A 21,628-nucleotide genomic window follows, 5' to 3' on the forward strand; every position below is an offset into this window, starting at 1 on the left:
GGATACTTTTGATGGAAGTTGGTTGAATCCAAGGACTTGGAAGCCACGAATATGACTGTAGACGTATCTTGAAAGAATCAGTATTGCAGTTGCCATTCAGCTATTTAACCTTCCTAAGGCTGACACTGAAGCCACATTCAAATAGCATGTTTTGGCCAAAAGTGAAGCTGAAGCTGAACACTGGAGTGTCGTTTGATGTAAATTAATGATAAACAGTCCAACAACTTATTTTTTAAAGTTCACAGTATTTATTTGAATAATAATATCACCCACTAAATAAATAAGTCAGTTATATTCTACTCTGAAAAGCATGCTCATCATTTTTAGAAATGGATTGAAGTGTAATGCATAAAACAGACTGTTTCCTTTTCTCTAGAGAACAATCGAAAGCTATGTGGACAAGCGGATGGGGAGCACATATGGGCCACCTGGAGGCAGGAAGATGACTGTATTTATTGATGACATCAATATGCCCATGATTAATGAATGGGGAGATCAGGTATGACTAAAATATCTCATGTAGGTGATATTCAACCGGTATTCTTGGTTATATGCATGGGCTTCCCTGGTGGCTCAGATGGTAAAGAATCTGCCTGCAGTGCAGGGGACCCAGGTTCCATCCCTGAGTCGGGAAGATCCCCTGGAGGAGGAAATGGCAACATGTCCCAGTATTCTTGCCTGGAGAATTCCATGGACAGAGGAGTCTGGTGGTCTACAGTCCACAGGTTTGCAAAGAGTCAGATGATACGAGTGGCACTTTCACTTTGACTTGGTTATATATAAAGAGATCAATAACCATGTCTTGATTAAGCCTAGTAATAATTCTCAGTCTTTTTCGACCTCTTGGTAGTAGGTGACATTCTCCTTTCTTGAAATCCCTGTATGCTTCTCCCCATGTTCCCTTCTGTCTCTTTGGCTGCTTGATTTCAGGGTACTTTCTGGCTTCTCTCTTCCTTTCCCCAGGGTTTTATCTTTGTTCTCTTATTTCTCACCCTACATACTCTTTTCCAGGAGTATGTGATGTTTCAGTTCAGTTCAGTTCAGTCGCTCAGTCGTGTCCGACTCTTTGCGACCCCATGAATCGCAGCACACCAGGCCTCCCTGTCCATTACCAACTCCTGGAGTTCACTCAGACTCACATCCATCGAGTTAGTGATGCCATCCAGCCATCTCATCCTCTGTCGTCCCCTTCTCCTCCTGCCCCCAATCCCTCCCAGCATCAGAGTCCTTTCCAATGAGTCAACTCTTCGCATGAGGTGGCCAAAGTACTGGAGCTTCAGCTTCAGCATCATTCCTTCCAAAGAAATCCCAGGGCTGATCTCCTCCAGAATGGACTGGTTGGATCTCCTTGCAGTCCAAGGGACTCTCAAGAGTCTTCTCCAACACCACAGTTCAAAAGCATCAATTCTTTGGCTCTCAGCCTTCTTCACAGTCCAACTCTCACATCCATACATGACCACTGGAAAAACCATAGCCTTGACTAGACAGACCTTTGTTGGCAAAGTAATGTCTCTGCTTTTCAATTAGAAAACACTAAAAAAGAGAGATAGCTCTTTTATACACCACTGACCTATTTGTGATCGTCTATCAACCCCAGATTCACTTTGCTTAGAGGCCCTCACAGATGCTACTGCCTGGGTTCAGCATGTTCCTGGTGGGATCCCCAACGCCTCTCCCCACTGCTGTCCACTGCCTTTTCAGCAACACCCACTGGAGCCCACAGGACCACTCACATCCCTTCCACCAACGTCAGGTTCACCTTTGATGTCACCAGGAGATCAGGACTCCCAGGTCCATCCATGCTCAGCCTGAGACTAATTCCCATCAGTTCTGCTTGGCCCTTCTCTTACCCCATCTCCTACATTCCCTCCTCCTGAAAACCCTCTGTGTGCCCTCAGAGGTCATGGTTCATCCACAAAGTGAAAAGTGAAAGTGTCAGTCGATCAGCTGTGTCTGACTCTTTGTGACCCCATGGACTGTAGCCTGCCAAGCTCCTCTGTCCGTGGGATCTCCCAGGCAAGAATACTGGAGTGAGTTGCCATTTCTTCCTCCAGGGGATCTTCCTGACCCAGGGATGGAACACAGATCTCCTGCATTGCAAAATTCCCTGATAATTCAGCTTCTCCTCTGAGCTTTTCCTCACCATTTTGCTCCAATGGGAAACCGAGGATGCTGCTTTCCCTGCATACTTCTCACCTGGATGTGAGGGAGAGGTCCTTGGTTCCTTTGATGCTGCATCGCCCCCCAACCCCCATAACCCCTCGCTGAAGATTTCAGTCCCTGGATCACTGGTACTCTCTGTCCAGGGCTGCCCCAGGCTCCAGGGTCATTTTCATGGTGTGTACAATACGTCATAGCACAGAGACTCGCACGTCAGAGGACCTTGCACATAGTTTAACGCTCTGCTCTGATTGTCTTGAAATTCCTAATAATGATTTTTGAACAGAGACACTGCATTTTCATTTTGACCTGGGCCCCACAAATTACAAAGCCAGTCCTGCTTGTCATAATTCTCAGTGATGCCAGCCTTTATCTTGGCCTCTTAGTTCCTTGACCTGGACTCGCCTATAATCATGTCTTCCACTCTGTCTGAATCACTGGTTGATGCAGTCATACCCTACACCTTGTCATTATCAATAACTGTCATCCCTTCATTATCTCAATTTCAAGCCTCTTTTTCTCTGATCACTATATCCACACTCTATAGATAATTTCCTCTACTACAGATGGCCATCATCAAAAAAAAATCTACAAACAGTAAATGGTGGAAAGGGTGTGGAGAAAAGGGAACACTCTTACACTTTTGGTGGGAGTGTAAAGAGGTACATCCATTATGGAGAATGGTATGGAGGGTCCTTTAAAAACTAAAAATAGAACTACCGTATGATCCAGAAATCCCACTGCTGGGCATCAACCACTGCTGATGGAGTCATCAAACATCGACCAGATGGAGCCGTCAACCACTGTTCCTACCGTCATCACACGCTCCTTCATTTCTTCTCATTTCCTCACTTTCTTCCTTCCCCCAGCTACAATTCCATGATCTATCGTTATAATCATGGGAGCATATACCCTCTACTCATCTGTGAAAGCCTTAACCATGTTAAATTCTCGTTAAACCTTTTTGCTCACTGCCTACCTGCACCTATGCAGTTATACTTAGCTGGAGAAACACACACAATATTGGTTTCACTTTAAAATCATATTTATGGACCTCTGCTAAGCTCTTGGTACTGCCCAGCAATTGCACTGCACGTTTCATGTTATGTATCTTTATCCTGTCTATTCCGGTCCTGGCATTTACTTTCAGGCTCCTGTCTTTTTCTCAGACCTTGGACACCTTCATTTCCTTGCCCTCAGCTGATCATAGAAGTCCCGCAGTCTTCTTCCTATTCCACTGAGAACACATTGATTTTTGTTCCCTGTTGTTTTCTTTACTATCCATTTACTGCAGTCAATTTCTGTGTTTTAGTGGTTACCCTTGACAATACATCTTGCAGACATAATCTGAAATAAAGAAAACCTAGCCCTTCTTTCCCATTTTGTATATCCAGTGACCTTGAACACTTTCCTTTATCTTTCTTCTGATTTATCCTTTTATTGTTGACTTGTATTTTAAGTCTATATCTCAATTTGCATTACCATAAATTGTATTGTTAGCCATTATATTGTGTAATGCCAGTTTTATTTTTATAGGAGTGTAGTTGATTTGCAAGGCTGTGTTAGTTCAGGCGTTCAGCAAAGTGAATCAGTTATACATAGATCCACTCTTTTTTAGAGCCTTATCCCACATAGGTCATTACAGAGTATTGTGTGGGGTTTCCTGTGCTATACAGTAAGCCCTTATTATCGATTATATTTATGTTAGTGTGTGTATGTTAATCCCAGCCTCCCAGTTTATCCCTCCCCTCCCCACATTTCCCTTCTGGTAACCATAAGCTGGTTTTCTACGTCTATGACTCTGTTTCTGTTTTGTGAATAAGTTCATGTGTATATATTTTTTAGATTCCACATATAAGCGATATCGTCACATTTGTCTTTTTCTGTCTGGCTTACTTAGTTAGACAGTCTCTACGTCCATCCATGTTTCTGCAAATGGCATTATTTTGTTCCTTTCGTGGCTGAGTAATATCCCATTGTATATATGTTCTGTATCTTTATCCATTCTTCTGTCAACGGACATTTAGGTCACTTCCATGTCCTGGCTATTGTAAGTAGTGCTGCAGTGAACACTGGGCTACATGTATCTTTTTGAGTTATGGTTTTCTCCAGATAGATGCCAAGGGGTGGGATTGTTGGATCATGTGGTAGTTCTATTTTTGACTTTTTAAGGAACTTCCATACTGTTCTCCATAGTGGCTGTACCTCTTTATATTCCCACCAACAGTGTAAGAGTGTTCCCTTTTCTCCACACTCTCTCCACCATTTATTGTTTATAGATTTTTTTGATGATAGCCATTCTGACCTGTGTAATAGGATACCTCATTCTAGTTTTGATTTGCATTTCCCTAATAATTGGTGATGTTGAGCATCTTATCACTTGTTTTTTGACTATCTGTATCTCTATTTTCAAAGCAAGCTCTCATGAGACATTATTTTTACTGTTTCTTTTTTAAGATGTAAAAAAAATGCTTATTTGTTTATTTTTGGCTGTGTTGGGTCTTCATTGCTGCAAGTGCTTTTCTCTAGCTGTGATGAGCTGCTGCTGCTGCTGCTGCTGCTGCTGCTGCTGCTGCTGCTAAGTTGCTTCAGTCGTGTCCGACTCTATGCGACCCCATAGACGGCAGCCCACCAGGCTCCCCCATCCCTGGGATTCTCCAGGCAAGAACACTGGAGTGGGTTGCCATTTCCTTCTCCAATGCATGAAAGTGAAAAGTGAAAGTGAAGACGCTTAGTCGTGTCCGACTCTTTGCGACCCCATAGACGGCAGCCCACCAGGCTCCTCCATCTATGGGATTTTCCAGGCACGAGTACTGGAGTGGGGTCGCCATCGCCTTCTTCGTGATGAGCAGGGGCTACTTTCTAGCTATGGTACGTGGGCTTCTCATTGCAATGGCTTCTCTTGTCGCAGGGCACAGGCTATAGGGCAGGCAGGCATCCATAGCTGCACCATGTGGGCTCAGTAGTTGCAGTTCCTGGATTCTAGGACACAGGCTCAGTAGTTGTGGTGCACGGGCTTAGTTTTTCCACAGCACATGTCATCTTCCTGGACCAGGGATCAAACCCATGTCCCCTCCGTTGGCAGATTCTTTACTGCTGAGCCGCCAGGGAAGCCCTACGGATTTTTATATTCACTCTTTGTTTGCCTTACTCATTTCTTTACTGCTTTTTTCACTCTTTATTCATTTTTATTCCTGGGCCTCCCATCTGATATCATGTTTCTTCTACTTTCAGAACTTCCTTAGGAGAAAATCTTTTAATGACAAACTTTTGTTTTGTTTGTTTTTGGAGGCTTTTTTTTGCCTACGAAAGTCTTTATTTTCGAGATTGGCAGTTATTTTCTTTCATCACTTTAAATATATGATTTCTGTCTTCTGTTTTCCTTGTTGCTATTGAGATGTCAACTACCACTTAATTATGGTACCTCTGAAGTAGGTCTGCCTTTTTTCTCTTGCCACCTTACGTTCCTGTAATTTTTTTCTTTTTTGAATGATGTTCCTTGGTGTAGATTTATTTGTATTTATTTGCTTGGGATTTATTGGAACTCACCAATCTGTGGATTTGTCTCTTTTATCACTTCTAGAACATTTTTATTCTTCTCTCTGCAAATATTGCTTCTGCCTCACTTACTTTCCCCTCTTATCACACTCCCAGTGTGTATTAGATTTTCTTCTTTGCCCTCTATGTTTCTGTACTTCTTTTCTGTACATCTTAACCTTTTCTCTGCCCAATACTTATCGTCTAGATAATTTCTCCTCTTCTACCATCCATCTCACTGATGTTCTTCTCCACTTTGTCCACTCTGCTGTCAGATTCATCCACTGAGTTTTAATTTCAATTGCTGTCTGGTTCTTTTTTCTTTCAAATATGTTATCACTTTTTACTCCTTGCATCCCTTTTCAAAGCATTGCCTATTTCTTTCAACACGTTGAGCACAGTTGCTTTGAAGTCTATGTCTGTTAATATCACCATCTGAAGTCTATAGCATCTGTTTCTGTTCTCTTGTGTTTCAGTCGCTCCTGTTCATGTTCAAAGTGTCTTGTTTTCTGCATCTTTGACTGCTTCTAAAGTCATTGCCCTTGAGAAATTACCTGTGGCTGTTTCTTAAAGCTTCAGATGAATGTGCCCTTAACTGGACAGGTTTTGCGTTTTCTTCTGTCAGATTCTTAAACGCTTATTCAGCTGGGATCACCTCAAAGAAAGGTTAATATTTGAACGTCTCTGGCCCATTTAGGCTATGCATACTCATGGTGCAAGTCTGAGCTAGTGTCGCTCTGAGGCCACAACCTCCCAGGGAGACTTTGTTGTTCTTTTTCTTTCCCTTTTCCCCTCCCATTCAGCAGAGACCCTGGTCAGATAAACCTTTCAGCAGTTCCTATAAGGTGAGGAGAGAGGGAAGCGTATTTAGTTATCTAAAAGATGAAGAACTCCTGAATTCAGACTTTTAAAAAATCCAATCAGGAATGCCTAGTTGGATGTCCAACTTAACATGTCCAAAATGAAATTCCCATTACTCCCCAAACCTGCTCCTACAATAGTCTTCTCCATCTCAAGATACAGCAGCTTCACATTCAGCCTGTCTTCAAACTATATGGAAGTCTTGACCACTGCTCATCACTCCATGGCTAAAGCCTGGTGCAAGCTGCCATCTCTCTTCTTGATTATAACACACATCTCCTCATTGTCTCCCCATTTCCCTTGCGCCTCTCAAGCTATCTGCCTATCAGTAACCAATTAAAACACATGTCAGATTCTGACACACTCCTCTGCTCAAAATTCTCCCACGAGATGCTTAGCATATAAATGCCAAAATCCTCCCTGTGATCCAAAGACCCTGCTCTGATCTCATCTTCCCATGAATCTCCTCCAGCCACATTTACTGATTCTTATACACACAGAATGTAACATTTACTCAGAGCCTCTTCATCTGCTGTTTCCTCTGCCTGGAATGCCTTTCCCCTAGATATCTGAATGGTTAGCTTTCTCACTTCCTACAAGTTTTTGGTTCTATGTCTTGTGAGATGAAGCCTTTCCTGCTTCCACATTCAGTTGCACCATGAGCACTGCCTGTTTCCTTTCTCTGCTCATTTTCTCTAAAGGACTTATAACATACCTATATGTATATATACATACATACATACAGCTGTGCACATGTATGTTTTTTGTCTCCACCACAAGAAGGTATGCTTCATGAAGACAGGGATTTTTGTCTATGTTTCAACAAGGCCAGACACAGAGTAGGCATTCATTAAATGTTGAGTGAAAGAGTGTTGTATTTGAAGGGCTTGTATGTCATCTGTTCCGAGATGCCCAGTAGGAATTTGGATGTACAAGTGTGGAGTTTGGAAGAGAATCTGAAGCTAGAGTTATAGAGTTGAGATTCTTTAGGATATACAGTTGAGATAGAAACAGAAAAGAAATAGAGAAGAGCCGAGGATGGGAACCTGTATAAAGATTACAGTTTAGGGATGAGTGGAGAAGAATGTCTTGGAAAGTGATCCAGGGTCTCAAGATGAGCCTGGGAAGAACCAAACCTCTAGAACTAAAAGAGGAAAAAAATTCAATACAGAGGGAATGTTAGCAGTGGTATAGGTTGTAGAGAAGAAAGCTGGGGATATAAAATCCAATACCAAAACAGTTAGGAGTAAAAGTATCCCATAATCTGATTTAAGGTATTTTGAAAAGTTGAATGTGACATGTGAAAGATACCTGTAGTAAAACTTGTAACTTTGAGAACTCTTGTAATTGTACCAAATATTCTGTAACTCCTTTATCTAGATTTATCAATGTGGTAAAGAGTGCATTGGATTTGCACCAGGCATATGGTTTAGAGTTCGTGGGTGGTACAATTTAAGTTAAATTGCCTTGAAGGCAACATTCACAAACACTTCATTGATAAGAGTGAGCATATTTTTCTGATCTCATCTGTATAGGAAATTTGGAGAAAAAATGGTAGCGATGTGTTACTAAAATATTACTGTTTAAAATTCCAGATAACTAATGAGATTGTGCGACAGATGATGGAAATGGAAGGAATGTACAGCTTGGATAAGCCTGGAGATTTCACCACTATTGTTGACGTACAGCTCATAGCAGCAATGATCCATCCTGGAGGTGGTCGAAATGATATTCCACAACGTTTAAAAAGACAATTTACTGTGTTTAATTGCACATTGCCTTCAAACACTTCAATAGACAAAATTTTTGGTATGATAGTTCTTGGTGTTTAATTTTTTATTGCATTATATAATGGACATAAACAGTGCAAAACCTTATTTAAGAGATAAAAAGTCTCAGTATGAGGTAGGATTAAGTATCTGAAATGGACAACTAAATACCAGGAACTAAATACTAAGAAGAATCAAGTTTATAGCCTGTTGTAAGACTCAGGAATATTTAGAAATAGACTTGTTTAAGGTTAGCTTTAGAGATAAGCAGACCTTTGTGTTCTGGTTTTCTTGACATGATTAATCAGAGAAATTTGAGCTAATGAATGATAGTACATTGATCATGGATTAGCAATATAATACACCAAGTCAAATGTAGAACATTGCTATGTTAGTGAAAATGATATATTCTTTGGAGTATAACCTTAAACATTCTTTATTAAAGTATATGGTTCTTTTAAACATTATAATTCTTTCAAACATAATTATAATTCTTTTAAACATTTACAAACACACAAGACATGTACACACCAGAGTTTTGTCATTGTTTTTGCCAAAACAAAATCATATGATATACATTTCCTTTTTAACTTGAAATTTTCTTTGATAATGTATAATGAACATCTTTTCAGGTCAGTAGTTATTAATCTAACTCATACTTTTTTAAAATTTGAAAATGACATTTTGACACTAAATTTAGGCTCACAACAAACTATTCCATAACAATTACATACATGAAGACATATAAGAGAGACTGACCCATGCATATGTGGTCATTAGTTGCTTGACATAGCAAGTACTATAGATGAGAAAAGAAAATTTTCAGTAAATGGTGCTGGAATATTTAGTAATTCTTCTGTGAAAATAATGGAAATTGGACCCCTACCTCACACCAAGCATTACAGTCAATACAGAAGTTTTGAAGATTTAAATATAGAAGGCAAAGCTGTAAAACATTTGGAAAAAATATTGGAAAATATCTGAATGATCTCTGGGTAGGAAAGAACTCAAATGAGACTCAGAAAGCATAGACCATAAAGGAAGAAAATGATAAATTTGACTAAAATGAAGAGTTTTTGTTCATTCAAAAAGCAACATTAAAAGAGTATTAATAAAATAAAGACAAATCCCAAAATGGAAGAAAAACATTTCAACATGTAACAAAGCAAAAGACTTAGTAATCTGAATACTTTGAAAATTTCTATGCCTCAGTCAGATAAAAAGCAAACATCCTAATATAAATATGGACCAAAAGTCAGGCACTTTAAGAAAACAAAATGACCAATAAGCAAATGGTAAACATTGGAAATATGAACATTTAAAACACCAGGGGAAAGCCGTTTATAATCACTAGATTTGCAAAAATGAAGAATTCTGACCAAAATATCAGGCGTTGGTGAAAATGTGAAGCAAGTGAGACTCTCCCCTGCTGGTGGGAGTATGCATTGCCACAAGCTCTTGATAATGACTGGACGTTATTACTGGCTGTAGAATGTGTGCACACCCACCGCCGTTCCACTTCCAAGAATATGCCAGTTCATCAGTTTCTTCCTTTATGGTGATGCTTTCGGAATCTCATGTGAGAAGTCCTTTCCTACCTAGAGGTCATATAGATATTTGCCTATGTTTCCTTCCAAATGTTACATAGTTTTGTCTTCCATATTTGAGTCCTTAATCCGTCTGTAGTTGATTTTGCACATGTGCACCAGAAGACTTACACAAGAAGGTTCATAGAATAGTGTTCATGACAGCAAAAACCGTGTAGTAATCCAAATGTGTATCAACAGTGAAGTCAGATAAATACACTGTGGTGTGGACATACATGTTGTGCTCTGCAGCTGTGAATGTGAGCAAACTCAGCTACATGCTTCAAAATAGATGAAGCCAAGAATTACAACATTAAGGGGAAAAAGCAAGTCACAGAGGCACCTATAACACAATTCCATTAAATTGAATTTCAAAAATTAAAGGTAAAAGAAAGGGGTTAAAGTTCAAGAAAATAAGTGGCGGAACTGTTTTGGGGAAAGCGAGTTGCTGATTCTCACAAAGTCAAAGCAGTGGGCTGCCTCTGGAGGGAGGAGGGATTGGCCAAAAGAGACTTCTGATGTGCCGGGGCACCCCCAAGTCTACTGGTCTGTATGTGAGTGTTTGCTTACTTGTTAAACTATTTTGTACAGTCTTTGATATGGTTAATATTGAAAATGAGATACAGAAACACACTAGAAACAGGCTCAGAGAAGTGAAATAATTGCCCAGTTATGTGGTGCTGATCCTGCTCTCTGGGGCTTCCAAGTGGCATTAGTGGTAAAGAACCCACCTTCCAATGCAGGAGATCCAGGTTCGATCCCTGGGTTAGGAAGATCCCCTGGAGGAGGGCATGGCAACCCACTCCAGTATTCTTGCCTGGAGAATCCCATGGACAGAGGAGCCCGGCAGGCTACAGTCCATAGGGTCGCAAAGAGTTGGACATGACTGAAGTGACTTAGCACACACACATGATCCTGTTTTCTGATTCCTGACCCCATACATCTTATATAACACATTTGTGCCACAGGAAGCTAAAAATGTAGAATCAGAGGACTTCAGAAAGCAAAGAGGCCTTATAGGCGTCTAGCAAAGCCAACCATAATTTTGGACCATTTCATGTTCCCTCAAGGCTGCCCTTCTTTGGTCTATGTGAGCAAAGCCCAGTTTCTTGGGCTGCCCCGCCCTTTGCAAACCTGCTACGTGTCTCTGGGCAGATATTGATACTCATTTTCCTCTGAAAATACCATGCTCGGTACTGGACATAAAGCTCAACACTGAGTCTCACTGGCATGAAGTAGGGTTAAATCTGTTTGTGCGGTCTAACACCAAACACATTTGGAGACTTTAGAAATGGTCTGTAGACATACAACACAGTCATTCCTGAGGGTGATCGTGTCAGACTGTCACTGGGCTGGGTGTTTCCTAGGAACCATTACATCACCACTCAGGCCGGGGTGTTGCTGACTGCAGGTCAGGAGATGGGGGTCCTGACATTCTGCTAATGTCAACAACCAATTCATGGGACCTGGAACATTTTACTTTACTTATGTGTACCTGCTCTCCTCAACTATAAGGCGAGGAAATAGTTCTTTTATTATTATTATTTTTTTTTTTTACTTTACAATACTGTATTGGTTTTGCCATACATTGACATGAATCCACCACGGGTGTACATGAGTTCCCAATCCTGAACCCCCTTCCCACCACCCTCCCCATATCACCTCTCTGGGTCATCCCAGTGCACCAGCCCCAAGCATCCTGTATCCTGTATCGAACCTAGACTAGCTTTTAGCTCTTCTACTCTTCAGTGTGAAGGCTGCTTTATGGGTTCCAGAGCCAAGTTTCCTTTAGGTCCAAATCTTAGATTCACCCACGTACAAGCTGGGTGATCTTGGATAATTTAGTAAACTCATATTAAAATGAGAATAATAACACCCTCTATGTCCATCCATGTTGTTGCAAATGGCAAGTCATGTCAGACAGAGAAAGACAAATACCTATGGTCTCACTTATATGTGGACTCTGGGAAATAAAACAAATTAGCAAACAAAACAAAATAGAAACGGACTCATGGATACAGAGATCAACTTGGTGGTTGCCAGAAGGGATAAGAACGGAAGGATTAGTGAAATAGGTGAAGGGGATTCAGAGGTACAAACTTTCAGTTATAAAATAAATTAGTCCTAGGGATATAATATTCAGAAATATAGTAAATAATATAGTAATAGTTTTTCATGGTGACAGATGGTTATTAGGCTTACTGTAGTGATCATTTCTTTAACTGAGGTATAATTGATTTACAATGTTGCATTAGTTCCAGGTGTACAGCAAAGTGATTTAGTTGTACATACATATATATCCATTTTTTTCAGATTCTTTCCCCTTATAGGTTATTACAAAATGTTGAGTATAGTTCTCTGTGCTATACAGTGGGTCCTTGTTCATTAGCTATTTCATATATAATGCTGCTAAGTCGCTTCAGTCGTGTCCGACTCTGTACAACCCCATAGACAGCAGCCCACCAGGCTCCCCCGTCCCTGGGATTCTCCAGGCAAGAACACTGGAGTGGGTTGCCATTTCCTTCTCCAATGCATGAAAGTGAAAAGTGAAAGTGAAGTCACTCAGTTGTGTCCGACTCTTAGCGACCCCATGGACTGCAGCCTACCAGGCTCCTCCATCCATGGGCTTGTCCAGGCAAGAGTACTGGAGTGGGGTGCCATCATATATAATAGTAATGTGTATATGGTAACCCCAGACTCCTAGTTTATCCCCCTCTTTTCCCTTTGGAAACCTTATTTTCTCTGTGTGTGGGTCTGTTTTGTAAGTCCATCTGTATTATTATTATTTTTTTAGATTCCACGTATAAGAGATATCATGTTTGTCTTTGTTTTAGTGTGATCATCTCTAGGTCCATCCATGTTGCTGCAGATGGCATTATTTCATTCGTTTTGATGGCTGAGCGATATTCCATTGTACATATGCACCACGTCTTTAGCTACTCATCTGTCAATGGACATTTAGATTGCTTCCATGTCTTGGCTATTGTCAGTAGTGCTACAGTGAACACTGGGTGCATGTATCCCTTCACATTATGGTTTTCTCCAGATATATGCTCAGGACATGGGTAGCTGGATCATATGGTAGCTCTGCTTTCAGTTTTTAAAGGAACCTCCATACTGTTCTCCATAGTGGCCGTACCAGTTTACATTCCCAGCAAGTGTAAGAGGGCTCCTTTTCCTCTACGCACTCTATAGCATTTATTGTTTGTGGACTTCTTCATAACAGCCATTCTGACCAGTGTGATGATTTAAATGTTGAATCACTATGTTGTACACCTGAAAATACCAGAATAGTGTGTATTGACTATATTTCAATAAAAAAATAAGTAAAATGGAAATAATAATAATACCTACCTCAGTTTCTTTCTCGTAGGATGTTGGAAAAATTAAAAGGGTTAATACATATAAAATACTTTTCAGTGCGTACTAAGCTTTGCTGGTCCCACTGCTGACTCCCAGTCTTAGCTGATTCTTTGAGAGAAATTTTTCACACCTTGTAATGATTTTTTCACTGGGATAAACATGTGCTTTGTGATCTTGAAGTAAGCTTGTACTTTCAATCTTGTTTATTTTTCAGGAGTTATTGGCTGTGGGTACTTTGATTCTTGCAGAAGGTTCAAACCTGAAATATGTGAGATGATTTTGAATTTGGTTTCAGCGAGCAGAGTGCTATGGCAGTGGACTAAGGTACAAAATCGTCCGTTATCAGTAATCAGGAAAAAAAAAAAGTCACTAATTTTTCAGTCTAGTTATCACCTTGTGGCTCAGGAAGTTCTCATCACATATTGGGTAGCAGTGTTTTTTTGGGAAAAGACAAATTAGGGGCTCGAATAGATTTATGACACCTTTTCCTTCCAGGGAGCAAATATTCTGACTGAATGATGCTTTTCATATGTATGAGATATTACTGTAAACCAGACATTGCATTCAATATAAAGTAGAATTTTGCTGAAATGAGAACACTGCTTTTTTACTTATTTCTCTGATTTGTAACTCTTTATGTCTGTCTTCCCCTCCCCAACCCCAAGAGCCAAACTGTGTCAGACACTCAGATGTTCACTGAGTGACTACATGGATTTCCAGATATTCTTAGCTAGTCAGAACTTAAAGCCCAGCTTGTGGGTTCCTCTGAGGTGGAGCATGAATTAGTAAATGGATACAATGTACTTAATAAAGTAGTCTAGATTTTATTGCAGAGATCAATGCTCTAAGTAAAACTCAGGGAGCATTGTAGCTCTCACCAGATAGCTGAAGCTAGCTGAAGGTAGCTGAAGGTAGACTCATGAAAAAGTAATTAAAGATAGGTCAGATTAAACACACACACACACACACACACACACAAACCCAGCGTTGATATATGTGCTAAAAAAATAAAGTGGTGAAGGAGATGAGGATTAGTTGTCATAGTTCATATGTTCGTTTGGCCATTTACGCACATCTGGACAGAAGCTGATGTCCTGGGGAAACCTGGAGTGTGGCAGCCTCTCAGACCCCTGGGTGGACTGGGGGATTTCTTCCGTGTAGCCCCGCTGCAGTGACCAGTTCTTTGCATGGGGCCTGCTCCAGACTGGAGTTTCAGAACGTCTGAATGTCTGAGATAATTCTCTGTTATAAGATCTGTCTTTTTCCAGTGGGACTGTTGTTCAATTTAACATGTCCTTGCACATATTTTTCTGGAATACTTTGGTCTTCCTGGTATTTTTCCATCAAAGCCTCTTTTATGAGTGTTAATCAGTTCTACTTCCTCATCTTTCTTTATCTTTTTAACACATTTTGCACAAGTTCTCATTTCCACTGCTCTCATCAAGGTCATCAAAGACCACAATCTTACCGAATCCAGAGGCTGATTTTGTCCTCCTCTGACTTGACCCTTTAGTGGCATTTGATGATCCCTCGAAACACATTCTTCTCTTGGCTTCAGAAAGGCCTCATGCTTCTTACCTCCCTGGCTGCCTTCTCTAAGCCCCCACTCTCCCCCTTCCTCTAAGCACTGTGGTGCTCCTGATCTCCATCCTGGAACCTCGTCTCTGCCTCCGTAATTACCCAGGTAGCCTCATCCAGCTTCGCGGCTTTAAACACCGTCTCTGGGCTGATGACTTAAAAATCAATGCCTCCATCCCAGGCCTCTCTCCTCAGCTCCAGACTTGTTTCTAATGGGCTTACTTAGTAGACATCACCACTTTGATGTCTAGTAACGATCCCAAAGTTAACATGCCTGTAAATACGGTCCTCTATCAGACTTTCCTATCTTAATTATCCTGCTTCTCAGGCTAAAACACAGGACTACATCCTTGACTTCTCTCTCTCATTCCCTACATCCAGTCCATCAGCAAATCTTAGTAAGCAGCCTTTCAAAACAGTGTGTCCAGAAGTTGAGTGCTTACTGCCGCCTGACTGCGATCACCCTGACCACGTTTCCATTACCTGCCCGCTAGACCAGGCAGCAGCTTCCTAATCAGTCTCCTCGTCCTCCTAGAATCTGTTCTTCACACGGTCCTAAAAATGCTTTTGTAAAAGTGTATCGGAGATCATGGTTCCCTTTGTTTTAAAAGATACTCTTTTTAAAAAATAGATGATGCTACTCCTCCATTTTATTTATTGATTTTTGGCCCCATAGTACAAGCATATGAGATCTCAGTTCCCCGCGCAGGGATCGAACCCGTGTCCCCCACAGTGGAAGCATGGTCTTAAGCACCAGGGAAGTTGCTTCTTACTCAATCTTAGAATCACCAGTAGATTCCCAGTTACACTGCAGTGAAACATTCCACCTGCCCTCTGGCCTGTCAGCCTGAGCTGGCCCCTGCTCACCGCTCAGTAGCTCAGTGGTAAAGAATCCACCTGCAATGCAGGAGACACAGGCTTGATTCCTGGTTGGGAAGATCCCCTGGAGTAGAAAATGGTAACCCACTCCAGTATTCTTGCTGGGAAAATCCCACAGACAGAGAAGCCTGGCAGGCTACAGTGCATAGAGTCGCAGAGTCGGACATGACCGAGCCACTGGCCATACATAAACACCCTTCTTCCCTCCCATATTCTTCTGCAGCCACACTGCCCTTCTCGCTGTTTCCTGAACACCCGCAAGCTTTTCAGGCTTCTGGACCTTTGTACTTTGTTTGACTCTTCTCACCATCTTACCATCAGAGGGGCTTTCTTAGATGATTTTCTCTAAAATAACTGTCCATGACCCCGTTACAGGCCTTATCTGTCTCCTGATCCTTCGTTTGTTCTTACTATGACTTTTATCATGATTATTTGTCTGTTAGTTTATATTTGCTTCCTATTTATTGCCAGGCTCTCCCACTTGAACAGGCCCCTGATGGCAGCAGATTTAGCTGTCCTATTTACCATGATATCTTGGTAAGGGTAGTGGGAGATACTCAGAAATAGTCATGAAAAATGAATGAATCTTCCTACTCTTCCCCAGCCTCAAATAAGCAGCCTTCTTTGTATCTTTTCTTCAAATTTCCCATTTTCACAAAGCACTCTTTTAATCCACTCATGCCTAGTATATCTCTTTACTTTTCTATTACTTTACATAGCTTTAAAGCAGAAGCAGGTGAGAAAAAAAAGAAGTTGACAAAAGTTAAAAGAAAATGTTGAAAGATGAGGTAAGAAGCAGATTAATAAATAAGAAAGAATAGGGTAAGAAAGGACTTCATTTAATTCTCCCTAATGGTTGCTTAAGTTGCCAACAGTTGCCATCATAGCTGCAGTCTTTCACAGAAAAGAAAAGGTAATGTTCACATAGCCTTATCCCTTTATTTTTGCATATTTGTAATATAAGTGCCTGCTTTGCATTTTGGTGAGTAGTATGAACATTTTAGCTTGGAATGGAACTGAAAGCAAAGAGGGAAAGTGAAAGGTGGTTGCTAATATGTCATTTCTCTTTATTCTATCTTCACTTGCTACCTGCTGTTTTTAACTTGCACTGTAAATTAGCCTGTAGAAATTACTCTCTAAACTCAATAGGGTACTTTTTCAATATAGAAAGGGCATATTCCATGAATAAGTGCTAAAGAAAGCATTTACTTTCCTGAATTACTCATATGGAAAATTTGCTTTATATTTCCAAAGTTCTCATTGTCTCACTTTCAAAATGATGCTGATGGCATCAGTTACAATCTTTACACTTGGGCAGCAGTACTTCCCACACCTAATACCTCAAGTTTATCCCTTAACTGGTACCTCTTTGTATAAGAATGTAAAAGGTGTCATATTATAGTTTTGCCTATTTGGATTTAGAAGTGGGTAGAAATAATAAGTAACTTAGTGTTCAAACAAACAAGCAAAACCCACAAAAACTACTAAGTAATTATAGCTGCATATCATACTTGCCTGCCAATTCTATTGCGGATATAGAGGTATATGAAAGCATATTGACTGAGTTTGGATCCATAAGTGAAATCTAGATTATGATAAACAAATGTATTTGTGGAAATCCAAATGCACTCAGGACCTTAATCAAAGCAACCTATAAAAGATGGTTTTTGTTGACTTTCGACATGAACTTTCATTATTCTTAACCACATGACCACCAGCTCACAATCAGTTTTTTTGTTATGACATATTTCCATTTTGACGTAGGATCACAACAAACTATGGAAAATTCTTAAAGAGATGGGAATACCAGACTACCATCTTCCTCCTGAGAAACCTGTATGCAGGTCAAGAAGCAACAGTTAACAAACTATGGAAAATTCTTAAAGAGGGATGGGAATACCAGACTACCATCTTCCTCCTGAGAAACCTGTATGCAGGTCAAGAAGCAACAGTTAGAATTGAACATGGAATAACAGTCTGGTTCAAAATTGGGAAAGGAGTACATCAAGGCTGTGTATTGTCACCCTGCTTATTTAACTTATATGCAGAGTACATCATGAGAAACACTGGGCTGGAGGAAGCACAAGCTGGAATCAAGATTGCTGGGAGAAATGTCAATAACCTCAGATATGCAGATGATGCCACCCTTATGGCAAAAAGCAAAGAGGAACTAAACAGCCTCTTGGTGAAGGTAAAAGAGGAGAGTGAAAAAGCTTGTTTAAAACTCACTGTGAAAAAACTAAGATCATGGCATCCAGACCCATCACTTCATGACAGATAGATGGGAAAACAGTGAAACAGTGGCAGACTTTATTTTCTTGGGCTCCAAAATCACTGTAGATGGTGACTGCAGCCGTGAAATTAAAAGACGCTTTCTCCTTGGAAGAAAAGCTATGACAAACCTAGTCAGCATATTAAAAAGCAGAGACATCACTTTGCCAACAAAGGTCCTTATAATCAAAGCTATGGTTTTTCCAGTAGTCATTTATGGGTGTGAGAGTTGAACCATAAAGAAGGCTGAGCACCAAAGAATTGATGCCTTCTAACTGTAGTGCTAGAGAAGACTCTTGAGAGTCCCTTGTTCAGCAAGGAGATCAAACCAGTCAATCCTAAAGGAAATAAATCCAGAATATTCATTGAAAGGACTGACGCTGAAGCTCCAATGCTTTAGCCACCTGCTGTGAAGAGCCGGCTCACTGGAAAAGACCCGGATGCTGGAAAAGACTGAGGGCAAGAGGAAAAGGAGGCGACAGAGGATGAGATGGTTGGATGGCATCATTGACTCAATGGACATGAGTCTGAGCAAATCTGGGAGATAGTGAAGGACAGGGAAGCCTGGCATGCTACAGTCGATGGGGTCACAAAGAGTTGAACATGACTGAGCGACTGAACAACAGTAACAACAATTTCTATAGACATGCTAATAAGGTTAATAATGATTAGGAATGCTTATTCTTACAATTCACAGTTTTTAAAACCTCAAGGAGCAATGGCTTGATCAAAGTCAACTCATGGGGGTAGAACAAGAGTTGGAGTCTGCATCTAGTGTGTTATCTTGAGTCCATCCTACTAAAAGCATTATGGTCTTTTAAATTATATTTTGGTTTATTTATGATGTGTTTATTCCATAAATGCTGTAACAAAAATATAAACTTAATTTATTTGCCCAGTCTATTTTATATAAAATTGGAACGGTGAAATAAAATCATTCTAAAAGATTTTTAGTTTTATCTTGAATTGAAATTGAAGAGTGTTACTTTTTCTCTCAACTCTAGGTGAAGATGCTGCCTACTCCTTCTAAATTTCATTACATTTTCAATCTACGAGATCTTTCCCGAATTTGGCAAGGAATGTTAACCATAAAAGCCGATGAGTGTGCTTCAGTTCATGTTCTTCTGTCACTTTTCAAACATGAGTGCAACAGAGTAATTGCGGACAGGTGTATATTGCAGTGCTTGAGTTTAAATGTAATTTATAAGCAGTTTATACTACTAGATTAACTCTTGCATTATCAACTCAAATAAGTAGAACATTTTCTTAAATTGCTCTGAGGCTTGTGACACATGGATGTCATTTCCCACCTGCTGGTCACCTTGGAAAAAACACTCCACCAATTTCCTTGAGTATTATTTCAATAAGACATTTTAAAAAATATGCCCACATTATCAGCGTGTTGACAACATTCAGAGGCAAATTTTAGTTATGTATAGTTTCTAAGAAAACTTGAAATGTGTGTAGTGAGAGCTCGGTTGCATGGTGACATTTGATACATAAACTAAGTCATCTTTCTGAGCCTCTGTTCACTCCTCTATAAAATATGACGGTAATGCTGGTCTTGTTGTTGTTTAGTCACTAGGTCACAGCTGACTCTTTTGCAACCCCATGGACTGTAGCCCATCCAGTTCCTCTGTCCATGGGATTTCCCAGGCAAGGATACTAGAGTGGGTTGCCATTTCCTTCTCCAGGGGATCTTCCTGAGCCAAGGAATTGAACCTGTTGTCTCCTGCATTGGCAGGTGGATTCTTTACCACTGCGCTACCAGAGAAACCCAGTGCTGTTCTTAGGACCTACTACAATGTCTCACATAAAGTGGCCTCTGTCAAATATTAGTCCCACTCCTTCCTCCCTTCTCACTCTGATGTTATAAGTGTGAAAAGGACCTTCACACACTGGGTGCACACAGACCCAGAAAGAGGAGGCTCACCCACTGCTGGCTGTCAAATTCTCTTCTGTTGCAAGTTTCAGGGATCTTGGGCCTGACCCAAGGGACTTACCTGTTTTGTTAAAGAAAAAAAATCAATCACACTTGTTAAAACAATAAGACACTCACCCTTTATTCAAGACTATTGTGATAGATGTAGGGACTATACAGTGAGGTTTTGCAGTAGGGCTGATAAATTGGGCTCAACTCTGAATACAAGCAGGGAAAAGTGGGAATTTATAACTGGGGAACAAGATGGGGGAATTTGGATGGGAAATTACTAAGAGGAAATAAGGGGGTTATGGAAGGATTCTGCCTAAACTTAGAGAAGGCAATGGCACCCCACTCCAGTACTCTTGCCTGGACAAGCCCATGGATGGAGGAGCCTGGTAGGCTGCAGTCCATGGGGTCGCTTAGAGTCAGAAACGACTGAGCATCTTCACTTCACTTTTCACTTTCATGCATTGGAGAAGGAAATGGCAACCCACTCCAGTGTTCTTGCCTGGAGAATCCCAGGGATGGGGGAGCCTGGTGGGCTGCTGTCTATGGGGTCGCACAGAGTCGGACACGACTGAAGTGACTTAGCAGCGGCAGCTGCCTAAACTGATCTAACGGGATTCTTGCTAAAAGTGGGTGATGCAAAGAAGGACATGGAAGTCCAAAATTTGGAGCCTAGTTGGGAAGAGGATTCAGAGGAGCTTAAGTCTGGCCACAGAGAGAGACAGTCAGTATTTTCTGTAAGTGACACTGTTAGTGTTATAACTCTCTTGGATGGAGTTCAGTCTGCCTCTGATCAGAAGGCTGAACATACTGTTTCTGTGTTTTGAGGTAATGGATGTACAGGGTGAGGGCTGAGAAGATGTGGAGAGAGGTTAAAACCATGTTCGGTTAGAACAGATGCCTTCCTAGTTTGCATTTCTTACTCCTGTATTTTTCTTTTAGATTTATAACGCCTGATGATGAGCAATGGTTTAATACACAACTTGTCCGTTCAGTTGAAGAAAATGTTAGCCCAGATGTGGGGTCATATATTCTTCCTGAACCGTACTTTGTAGATTTTCTCCGTGAGATGCCTGAACCAACTGGAGATGAACCCGAAGACACCACGTTTGAAGTGCCCAAAGTCTATGAATTGGTATTTATTTTCCGTCTTTTTCGATCACTCATCTGGCTAGATATTTCTTCCTGCACTAGAGTCCCACTTTGGAGTTATCATAACTTCTACAATAGTTATATGTTGTGTTTCATGTCATCATACACCAAGTGAAATATTTATTTCAAATAAATTTAGCAGCAGTCCCATTAAAGTCAGGTGTAAGACAAATGTGTGTGCAGTTATCTCGATTACTTAATATTGTTTTGAAAGTTCTAGGCAGTGCAACAAAATGACAAGAAGAAAATAGATGTAATTATCAGATAGGAAAAACAAAAGTGTTATTACTGACAGATATGGTTATCTCTTAATATAATCCAAGAGATTTTTAAAAGTCAGTTCCAACTTTCAGTTATATGACCAAGTGTGATATAAATCTATAACTGAATAAATATCCTCTATATTAGCCAATGGGCCAAATCCAGCCTGCTGCCTGTTTTTGTCAGATTTGTGAGCTAAGAAGGGTTTTGCATTTTTAAATGGGTAGAAAAAAATCAAAGAATAATAATATTGTGTGACACATGAAAATTACATAGAATTC

General features: G+C 40.5%; 1 protein-coding gene across 1 annotated transcript in view; it reads left to right on the plus strand.

Moving 5' to 3' along the window:
* Positions 1–21,628, plus strand: part of DNAH8 (dynein axonemal heavy chain 8) — a 314,414-nt gene that overhangs the window by 153,747 nt on the left and 139,039 nt on the right. The window contains exons 55-59 of the mRNA XM_068961103.1: positions 377–499; positions 8,154–8,367; positions 13,491–13,600; positions 19,009–19,172; positions 20,877–21,069. Of these exons, the coding sequence (XP_068817204.1) occupies positions 377–499; positions 8,154–8,367; positions 13,491–13,600; positions 19,009–19,172; positions 20,877–21,069 (804 nt within the window). The remainder of the gene's footprint in view (positions 1–376; positions 500–8,153; positions 8,368–13,490; positions 13,601–19,008; positions 19,173–20,876; positions 21,070–21,628) is intronic.

The sequence above is a fragment of the Capricornis sumatraensis genome, chromosome 22 (genome assembly GCF_032405125.1).
Source record: "Capricornis sumatraensis isolate serow.1 chromosome 22, serow.2, whole genome shotgun sequence".
In the NCBI taxonomy this organism is placed as follows: domain Eukaryota; kingdom Metazoa; phylum Chordata; class Mammalia; order Artiodactyla; family Bovidae; genus Capricornis; species Capricornis sumatraensis.